The sequence below is a fragment of the Halyomorpha halys genome, unplaced genomic scaffold (assembly GCF_000696795.3).
Source record: "Halyomorpha halys isolate HHAL.00 unplaced genomic scaffold, Hhal_1.1 Scaffold594.1, whole genome shotgun sequence".
Classification (NCBI taxonomy): domain Eukaryota; kingdom Metazoa; phylum Arthropoda; class Insecta; order Hemiptera; family Pentatomidae; genus Halyomorpha; species Halyomorpha halys.
The window spans coordinates 557051-567986 of record NW_027114174.1 but is presented as its reverse complement, the minus strand read 5'-3'; the positions used below and the strand labels follow the sequence as shown (position 1 = coordinate 567986).

General features: G+C 27.7%; 1 protein-coding gene across 1 annotated transcript in view; it reads right to left on the bottom strand.

Annotated features, from left to right (window-relative positions):
• Nucleotides 1–263: 263 nt before the first annotated feature.
• The window catches only part of dor (vacuolar protein sorting-associated protein 18 dor), an 18040-nt gene continuing 7367 nt past the window's right edge, over nt 264–10936 (bottom strand). The window contains exons 12-20 of the mRNA XM_014426777.3: nt 9511–9655; nt 8197–8363; nt 5574–5709; nt 5300–5506; nt 3775–3923; nt 3421–3518; nt 2581–2749; nt 1212–1318; nt 264–470 (exon numbers count right to left, since the gene is read on the bottom strand). Of these exons, the coding sequence (XP_014282263.1) occupies nt 407–470; nt 1212–1318; nt 2581–2749; nt 3421–3518; nt 3775–3923; nt 5300–5506; nt 5574–5709; nt 8197–8363; nt 9511–9655 (1242 nt within the window). The 3' untranslated portion in view covers nt 264–406. The remainder of the gene's footprint in view (nt 471–1211; nt 1319–2580; nt 2750–3420; nt 3519–3774; nt 3924–5299; nt 5507–5573; nt 5710–8196; nt 8364–9510; nt 9656–10936) is intronic.

Here is a 10936-nt window from a genome sequence, read left to right as displayed (position 1 = left end):
AAGGCCTACCCAATTAGAAACTGCACAGTCCATACAGTACATCCTCTTCTTTACCTGAAATGGGCTGTGGTCAGGTTAAATAAGTGACAGAGCCACATGGCATTATAATATTGACTAGAGAACAAAATTTTAATAGATACAATGGATTTCACCAATAAACAAACAAATTTAATGAAGCTATAATTCATAATAACCTTCATTCTATTAATTATTTAAATCAGCATAATTTATTTATCACTTTAAAATACAATTTTATTTGACATCTCCATAAACTATAAAACTTTCTTGAAGTTATTTTAAATATTTTTTTTAATTTATACACATAGAAAAATGACATTATTTTATAAACTCTTACATTTCTTTGGATTACAAAAAATATGAATACTTAAATTCTTTAAAAGACCTATTATTCCCATTCTTTTTTAATCCTTTCATAATCCTCTTCCGAAATAAAAGGTTTGTCAATTAATCTGAAACATAAAATTACATTAGCAGAAAATTATAACCAAAAAGATTTAAAATAATGACAAATTTATTTTTAAACTTATTTTTTAGTTATATTCCAAATTAAAATTTGGAATATAACTAAAGATCTTAAAATCAATCAACGATAAAACAAGGTTTAATTAAAAATGCTTTTAGATCATCTTTATGATACAGTGGTCAGTTTTTCTGTAACTGTATAGTTTATTTCAAGCAGACATTTGATTATGCAATCGTGAATATCAGGAGACAACAGACAGCAAATACAATGCTTGGAGTGGTATTGAAATTTATAAGCAGGCAGGGGATGACATAACCCTAATCTCCTTCGAAGCAAAAGTGAGGCCAAAAAAGTCACATCCTTGGAGATTAGGTTTATGTGGAGGTTAGTAGGAATATCCACCATTGTAATCTAAACTGAAACAGAACTCAGCCAGTGACTGGCTCATACTCTTCCCTGCCACGCCTCTGGGTCCATCACAAGACTTGCCTTTGTGGCTTTACATATTCTGTCAGGTTACCTCCTCCATTATACTCCTACCTCAATATATGAAGTGGCAATGTCTGCCTGCATAAGAATTAACTCAGTATCATGAGGCTATCTAAATATCTTCTTAAATAATCAAGCAAGTAGAGATTTAGTTTCAAATTATAATCTAAATTTGGTACTAATAAAAATTAAGTCAGCACAATTATTAAATTTTTAATGTTTATTCAGTAAAACTTACTCAATCATTAGATCTCCACAGAAGAGGCACTGGTGGGCTAGAATAGAATCTATTTCCAGTCTGGTTTTCTCTTTTTCATTCTCAGTTAGATTTGATTCCAGATGTTTCTAAAAACAATGATGTACGTGATTTACAACTACAAGGTTTGTAATAAGGTTAAAAATCAAATAAAAAAATTAATAGATTGAACAAAAATAGAAGAATATATATATTGTTAAAAAAACAAAACAAATTTTAATCATAAAAATGACTAACAAAAAAAAGGAAAAAAATATTTTAATTCAGAAGAATGATTAACCATTGGTATCAAATATCACATTATAACAGTAAATCTAAATATTTTTGGCTAGTTTTATATATCGCCTATTTTTGGGAAATTTTATTTCCTGTTACATAAATTATATAAGTCAGTTTGAAACAGAAAAATTGATCTCATTCAAAAGATTCTTTTTTAAGTGCAATTCATAGAGTCAAACATTAAACTACTGTGTCTCATTACAGGATGGCTGAGTTGGACAATAATTAATTACACAAATATTTAAATAAATATTCAATTACATGAGTAAAAGTGGACTTAAATTACGATATTATAATAATAAAATAGTTATAAGATCCAAAATATAAAAAATTAATGGTTTGAAAGAAAAATTATATTGAAGCAATATCGTATTAAATTATGTTCTGCTCAAAACTGCAGGATGTCTACACTACATCAGCTGTAGAAGCTTAGTTTCTCTATGCAATTGTTTAACAGTTCATGAAGAACTTTGGGGAAAAACACTGAAAGAGGTCCCTGATTCTCCACAGAGAATGATTAGTCCAGACATTAATAAAAACTATTTGTTCATCAGCCACTGCAGAACAAAAAAAATCAAAGCATCATTCTAGAAACATATCTTCTCAACAATCATTTATAATTTTTTCTGACTTCGAAGTACTCATTTTTTAAAAAGTTTTTTACAGAGTTACACAGTATTAGAGCTTAGGTAATAATATATTGATACATTCAAAAGGATCAATATCAATTTCCTGAAATTGTTAAAGACGACCCTAAAAAAAAAAAGCAGCCATTGACTTAGTCCATACATCATCCAAAAGGTAAGAAATAAATTTAATCATGTACAAGCAATTGTTTATTGTCTGTGTGTTCATTGTTGTACAATCATTATGATAATAGTAATACATACTTCAGTATAAGAGACAACCCAAAGGTATATACTTAAATATCATCAAGTGTTTTTTAAAAATTGAAGAAATATAAATATAAAACTAAAATAACAGAAAGAGGAAAAGTTAATCTTTTAAAATAGTTCCTATAAAAAATTTAGCCAACCATTTCACAACAAAATGCAAAAGAAAAAACAATTACCTTTAAAAAACCCAAGACATTTTTCTTTTTTTCTGGCAGTAATTGCATAATCTCAGTCATGAGGCAGTCACTATGAAATCGGTGACCACAGGGAAATGAATAAAAAGGCCTCAAGAGCAACTGGATATCACAAATACAGCAAAGGTCCGTGGACATGATAACAGAATACCTAGTACAAATGTTGAAATATTACAACAGATTTAAAATAGTTTTTACTAATTTAAATATTTTATTTATTATTATTATTATATTACATATAAATATGAATTAATTAAATACTCTCCTGGTATTTAATAGCAAGGAAAAAGTACTTTATTAATATATAGTGTTTTACAAATCTTTGTAGAATTAATTTATTTCTATATTAGATAAACCCCAAATAAATTATGATTTATACTGTCCATCTTCAATAACTATAAATAAATTATGCACCCAAATTAATACTTTGGAAAAACAGAAATTTTGTTAAACAAAATAATTAAAAAGGTATTACTTCGAGAAGTTTGTCGGGGGGTGCGGTCAGCAAAGAACAACATAAATAAACAAAACCATATTTATTTATTTTATGCCGACGTTTCGACCTGAGTTTCAGGTCGGTCTTCATCAGGGGTTGTGGCGTAGAAGGCAGGATTGTAACTGATTCAGTTACAATCCTGCCTTCTACGCCACAACCCCTGATGAAGACCTGAAACTCAGGTCGAAACGTCGGCATAAAATAAATAAATATGGTTTTGTTTATTTATGTTGTTCTTTGCTGACCGCACCCCCCGACATACTTCTCGAAGCATTAATCTACGGTCAACTATCTACACCTCATTAAAAAGGTATTATGTCACTCACTTGCTTCTGAAGGTTTGGATTTCATTGCGGATAACTTCTGCAGATTTGGTGGCATCTTCCATTTCTTCTTTTAGATCTTGAATATGTTGATTGTATTCCTGAAATTTTTCTTATGAATTTTACTGTAACTGTAATATTATTAAATAGAATCATAGTGCTTATCATGATAAAATCAACTCAGAAAGCCAATTACATGGTTTAATTCATGACAAACTCCAATGGTTATAAATTAAAAAAATTAAATTGTCCCTTAAGATTTGAGATTGAGATGAAACAGACAAATCTACAAAAAATTTACTGTATTAATAAGAGATATATAAACAAATTAACAGAAAAAAATTATTTTTGTTTTACCTGAAGTGAAGAACATATGGCATCTTTAAAATGATCTATCGTAACAAAGTCTGGAAAGAATGGAAGTATATCCTCTATCTTCAGATCTGATTGGCTAAAAAACTGCATAGCCTGGGATATATTATTTTTTTCCTTCACCACATGTTGTGCTGAAAGATTATAACAGAAAGTCAGAATAAAACTTCACATATTGTAGAAAAAAAGAATGAACATTTTATTTGGTTTTCTCAAGGATTCAGTATACTTATCTATCTATAAAATGTTTAAAAACGTTTTTTTTATTGTTTTTTTTTCCAATATTGGTAATTCAGAATTATTTTTATTAAAATCATAATTTCAAAAAAAAAAAAAAATTAATTGACAGTATAATTAACAAAATCTAGATAACTTATAGTTTGTCACAATCATTCGCAACAGCTGTCTCTAAAGCTTACAATAAATATAAATGAAACAATTGTATGAAGTTTTAGGTATAATCAAAATCTTCTTCATTAACAGATGAGAAAATTATGGGATTAGGACGAAGAAAAAAAAAAAAAAAGCCACAGATGAACACACAATCCAAGTTCATAGGTATTTATATTCCAAGAATTGTAACATCAATCCATTCTCAATGCTAAGTTGTCTTGTACCCAATAATTACTACATACCTTTCATACCCTCTTCAATTTCAATATACTAAAAAAATTACAACTTGAAAATGTGACACATTTAACATAAGCCAGATACAAAATTTATTAATAAAATCATGGCCTTTCGAGAAAGACAAAAAAATTACTATCAACATACAAGATTAAAATAATTTTATAAACAAAATATCAACAACAATAGAATTTTGACATAATAAAACCCAAATTCAGCAAATAATAATAAAATTAGATGAACCCTTTTTCAGATGACTCATATAAACCATATAAGGTCTAGTTAAGCTTCTACAGAAGAACATGATTAGTTGAATTATACTCCCTTTGTTATTTCCCTATAATAAGATTATTCAATTCAACTTTTGGGAATACAATCTTAATTTCCATCTGACTAATATATACATTTTTTCCAGAACATAATAGTCCTCATCAGGGTAATTTTCGACTCAGGGGCATAAACTTCTTCCATATTATCTTGTTTACAAAATTGTGTAAACAAGTACCTTTCTCTTGATTTTCCAATCCACTTCTTCTTGTCTAAAGACCCACTATCAATTATCATAACATAGAGAGGCTTCAATTACATCCCATGTCTCATTTAAAAAAAAAAAATCATTTTATAACAAGAATCTAAACTTATATACTTGAAGAAAATCGAATTTTTTCATAGTGGTACTGAGAAATGGTAATTTTTTGTAATATTATTTGAACTTGTCTGAGAAATGTACTCGTATTTGTTTAATAATAATAAATTTTAACTATAACAGTTTTTTTTGGTATTCTCAAAAATTTCTACCAATTTTTTTGGCATATTAGTCTACAAAATAAAAATTTAAATGTGAAATATAATATTATTAAACATAAGAATAAATATCACAAACCTATTTTAAGCCACAGTTTCCTGGATGACTGCAACTGACAAACAGTTTGTACAGCCAATTGTACACTTACAGATAATGCTAACTCAACGGCCGATTCCCATAATCCTAGCATTGATGACAATTTTACACATGCTTCTCGCCTGTCATACTGCTTGCATACTCTGAATGCATATCGGATATCATAGTTCACCATACTCTTTTCTTCACCTAAATTGAAACTTAGTAAATACAAAAAAATTTCAACACTAAATTTATCTAAGTAATCATCATCTACCTTGTATTGATAAATAAATCATTAATTTATCAGGTTTGTACTGAGCAAGAAGTGTAAGAAATAGATTATGAACAGCTTGTTCTTGACAGTTAAGATCATTTGTGCAATATTCTAAATATCTGATGACCTCTTCAGGCTAAAAACAAAACAATTCATTTTTAAAAATAAATATTCACATTTGATTCAGAATGGATAATTTTCATTTTATCACCACAAAAAAAAAAATCTGGAAATTATAACACATTTTATTATTTGATTTTTTTCTTTTTCTTATCAGTAAATCTGGTGTGATCAATCACATCCAAGTTTTTGAATTCTACATATTTTGAAACATAAAACCTCAAAATTTGAAGGGGTGTTAAATTTTGTTTTGGTCGACAACAAAAGTTCATTACTGAAAATATGATCCAAAATGAGCTAAAACTGTCCAACACACTATATCTTTGCTCTTTATATTTTTTTAATTTAATTTTATTTTTTTTTGTAATATTTTGAGAAATTAACACCTAAACACTGAGTATTTTTCTTCTTTATTCATAAATGGCTGAGATATGGCCATAGGAAACACCTATACAGCAGCCATTTCGGAACAAAATGGCAGATTGTAATGACTAGTCACAAGAATCATTGTCGGGTGACCTCTAATTTTGGTAACAAATCTCAAAAAATTTGCCTCAGTAGTTTCAGAGAAAAGTTCCAGAGAGTAGACAGACAGATTTTTTAAAATTGATTTTGAGATTCTACATAATGTAAAACCTCAAAATTAGAGGTATTAAATTTATTTTTCTAATTCAATTAAAAAGATTCATTATTTAAAACAATAAACTAATTGAAATTTTAGTCAAGTGGGGGGATTCGTATCAAACTAAAATGATTTCAGACAGATCAGAACACTGATTTCCGAGTATTTATCAGTGTCTCAGAAAAGACTGATATTTTAGACGATACTTGAGACGATTGTCTTAAATGAACATTAAGGAAAGATGTAACCTTTTTTTAATTATTCAAAAATTACAGCAAACTTGAATGAAATCATCTTTCATAAAAGTTGGCAACTTTTTTCAAGGCAAATGTGATCCTGCAAAATGATTTGTGCTGAGGGTTGTGTGAAAAGAAGTTATGATACAACTTGATAAAAATATGATGAAAATTTTTGTTTATTTAAAATTTGACTTTGCAGGACCAAGTGATCTAAGTGGCAAAAATTTGAAAAAAGTTTTTACATATCAAAATAAAATGAATGTGCCATTTCCAGTGTCATGACAGCAGATTTAACTCCAGAAACAACCCCTACAATAGGTAAGCCAAAACGAGTGCAAAAAGATAGATCTGTCGGTATGTGTTCATCTTGCTCCTTTTAAATGATCTAATCCTATTTCCCATAATACTCAACTTTTATTTATAATAAACTCTTTTTTTTTATGAAATTCAGAGTTGTTCTCCTATAATTCTAATAACTTTTATTTTCCTTGCACTGCAATACATTCTAAGATTTGGTTAATCCTATTTTTTTTTTTATATGAAAACTTCTAAAACATAAATTATTATTTTCATAAGGGAGGGCCTCATTATTTAATTAAATATTATTTTTTGTCCATATATCAATTAATATTAATACTATTAAACAACCTTCAAGGAGGCAGTGGATGAGTTAGGTTGGCAAATATTCATTTGATTACATTGTGAATCGTAAAATTTATTAATTATTTATTTAGGTTTATTATTTTTAAAAGGATACAGTTACAAAATTAAACTGAACTGTGTACTTGGAAGATTTTCACAATAATATTGTAATAAATACAATAAAAAGATTAGTGGAAAACTTTAAAAAGATTAACAATCATATATATGATTCTAATAGTTATATATCTATGATTCTAATAGTTATAAAGCTATGATTCTGATATAGATAAGCTCCGGTAATAGCCAGTAAAGAATGTCAGCAACGAACAGCTATAGTGAACCAAACAGAAGTTCTGTTTCAACAGTTAATTAATCACCATTGAACATTAACTAGTAATAGATTGAAGTATTTCTTCATTAACTGGTGATATATAAACTCATTTAATCGGTAGTTAATTTATTTAAGGACTGATATAACAATTGAAAAGTTAAAATGTAATCACTTTATTAGAAAGAAGGTTTTTAAGAACTTTTTGCCTCCAAAATTTAGGAACGGTATGAACAAGATATCTAAAAGTTACAAGATGGGCTACTAACCACAATCTATAATGATTTGTATTTCAATTAAAGGCGTGAAAAGTTACTGAGGCTGAAATTTCAATTTTTAACCAAAATCTTTTTCCGTTAATCACATTGCATACTTAAAATGTTATTGTTTGGCAACTATGATAGGTTTGAGTATTAATATTCTAGACTAAAATCATAGAAGGAAACAGTAAATTTTTATTTTACAATGTATGAATTGAAAATACACATCTAAACACCAGGTATAGTTATTATTCATATTAAATTGTATAATTCAGTATATAGCTAACAATAATTCTAAATCAAAATTATTTTTCAACATAATAATAAAAAATAATAATTCATTTGCCAATTATTATCAAATTATCATAATTTAACAATTATTACTATTATTATTTTTAACATCAATATTTACCTGACTATTTTCTGCAGAAACTAACGCAGGAAGAAGCTTACAAGGGTCTAAGGGTCTTATTAAGCACCTTATTGCTGATAGCATTGCTTTAGTTTCAGCATCAATTATTTCAGGGGCAAACATGTACCAAAGGTCTGCATTTGATTGTTCCTTTAAAGTATCTAAAGCTGTAAAACATAGAAGCAAATTTAAAGGATAGAATAATGAATAGGATAAATTATGACATTACTTAAGTATGAATATTATTATTTTTTTGTTAATGACAACAGCTAGTCCACTATATTTTGGACAAGTGGAGAAGGCTGGTCAGGAGACCATGATTTACTAAAGGGTAGTTAAACCAAAGAAGATGAATTATATTTACTTATTATATTTCCACAGAAAAAAACTCAATGAGTGTCAGTAAAAAAACAAAAGGTTTAGGGTTTGTAATTGGGATCTCCTATGTCATTGATGGAACAGCCGTAATAGAGTAAATTTCCCAAAATTGAGATGATACAGGACAACTTCAAGGATCCTCATATTAAAGACTCATTTGGAAGCTCAATATACTGAAGTGAAAAAAGGTAAAATAAACTACTTCATAAAACATAAAAAGCTAAATCTGCAGTATGATAGATGAAGTAACATAAAGAATGGGTCTATTACCAACTTTATTAATTCAATATGAGAACCATTTTTATATTTTAAAATAATTACAAGTAAAAGACAACACAGAGTGTTTGTCATGAATGTGAGAGAAAATGTCGCTGACTATAGGAGTAAAGAAAGACTATTCTCCAGAAACTTTCCGTTAATCGGAAACTTATATTTTCTCAATTTTAGAAGATGAAAAGAGTAAATCTTTTGATGGTGGTGACCAAGAACAAAGGCGAGATTATGAAAAAGGCTATGATGAAGGAGATGACAATGAGAACGAAATAATTGGTACCCTATTCAGTAATATATGAGTTTTGGCAATATTTCTAGAGACATTTTCTGAGTTTAAATTTCCAGAAATATTATATCATTATTCCCAATTGGACCATTTCTACAAAAGTAGTGCTTGACTCTCTATCAAGAAGAGGAAATGATTTATTCTTTAGTATTTTAGTTAGTTAATGAGAAATAATAAAGTAACAAGTTTTGTCAGAGTTACAATGATTGAATAAATTAATAAATTTACTAGGCTTAAGATAATAAATAAATTTAATATTACTGTTCCAGTAGTATATCTATTTTAGTTCGGAGTGTGTAATATAATTAATTAATGGTTAAAGTAATTAATTAAATCATAAATCTTCATTATAAATCAGTACTAGAATATTTAAGTACCTTGTAAATAATCGCCTTTGTGAATGAAATATTCAATTACTTTCTTGTAATCCTCTGTTAACTTAGCTAATTTAACCATGTTAGATTCATCACCATGACTAGCCATCAGATCATAAACAACTCTCTTATTGCTGCGAATACATTTCTAAAAATAAAAAACTTTCTTAAACTATAATTAAATGAACCTACATGTATAATACGGAACTATCCAACAATTACTTATAGAAAAAGAAATCACGAAAATGTTGATAGGTTCCTTAGTGCATACATGGGTTAAAATAATAATCACAGAATGCAGTTCATGAGTCCAGAAATTTCATGTAACAAATTATTTACTAAAAGTGGTTTAGTTCCAAGTAGCAACAACAGTTCCACTAACACCATAAAAGATATCTGAACTACTTATATTAATATTTTTGTTAATATAAAACAAAAAAGAGTCAACGTCAATTTTCAGTAGAAGTTTGTTTTATGATTAAGTTCATGACATTCTTGGCTGTACATTAAATATTTAATTTATGTCCAATAGTATCGAATAAATTTTCCATAATTTGTTTGATGTCAGCCACACCTAAATGTTCATCTAGTTTTAAATTGTGATTTCATCAACTGTTTATTTATAAGTGAAACATTCCGGATTGATATCATTGGAACCAAAATCCTTCTAAGAGCTTAATTTGGGCCTTTAGATGAGGTCCTGAAAATTTGTTATATTTCAACCAAATATTCTGTTTTGCACTACTATTATGATGATATGATCTTTTGAGTCTGTTTGTTTTTTTTTTTGCAACATGTATTTCTTAAAACGTGCATATTCGCTGTGTGAAATAGATTTGTAACTAAAAAACTGGACAGGATTTTTTTTTTTTAGCTTTTTATTATTAATTTTAACTTAAAAAAAACCAGGGAAAATACTAAAAAAAATCAATAATGTAAATTTTATTTTATTGAAACTTAAGATTGAAATTTTATTTACCATGAAAGGCTCTATATGAGTAGGTATAAGTGCGATATAAAAGCCCATATACTTACACACATCTACACCCTCACATGAAATTCCTATAAGAAAAGTGGAGAGAACGTTCTCCTTCCTTCTCTTAACATCATCAATGAAAGTGTTGTTAGTTCACTATGACTGTAATTAGAAAGAGAAATTATATTTCTTAATACGAAGATCATGTGAACCATCACTTTAAAAAAATTAATAAATTGCATTGGAATTAAAAAAATGAACTACTTCATTCAAACATTTTAACCTGTAGCATTTCGTCCATATCGTTTTTTTTTTTTTTGTTTTGTGTGTTTTTTCTGCCAGCAGTTAGTTTATACCCATTTTCAATTTTATTACAGCTTTGAAATTTTTTTTTTTTATGCTTTCATGGATTTTCGAAGGCTTTCTTTTTAAGACTATTTATATATATATTGT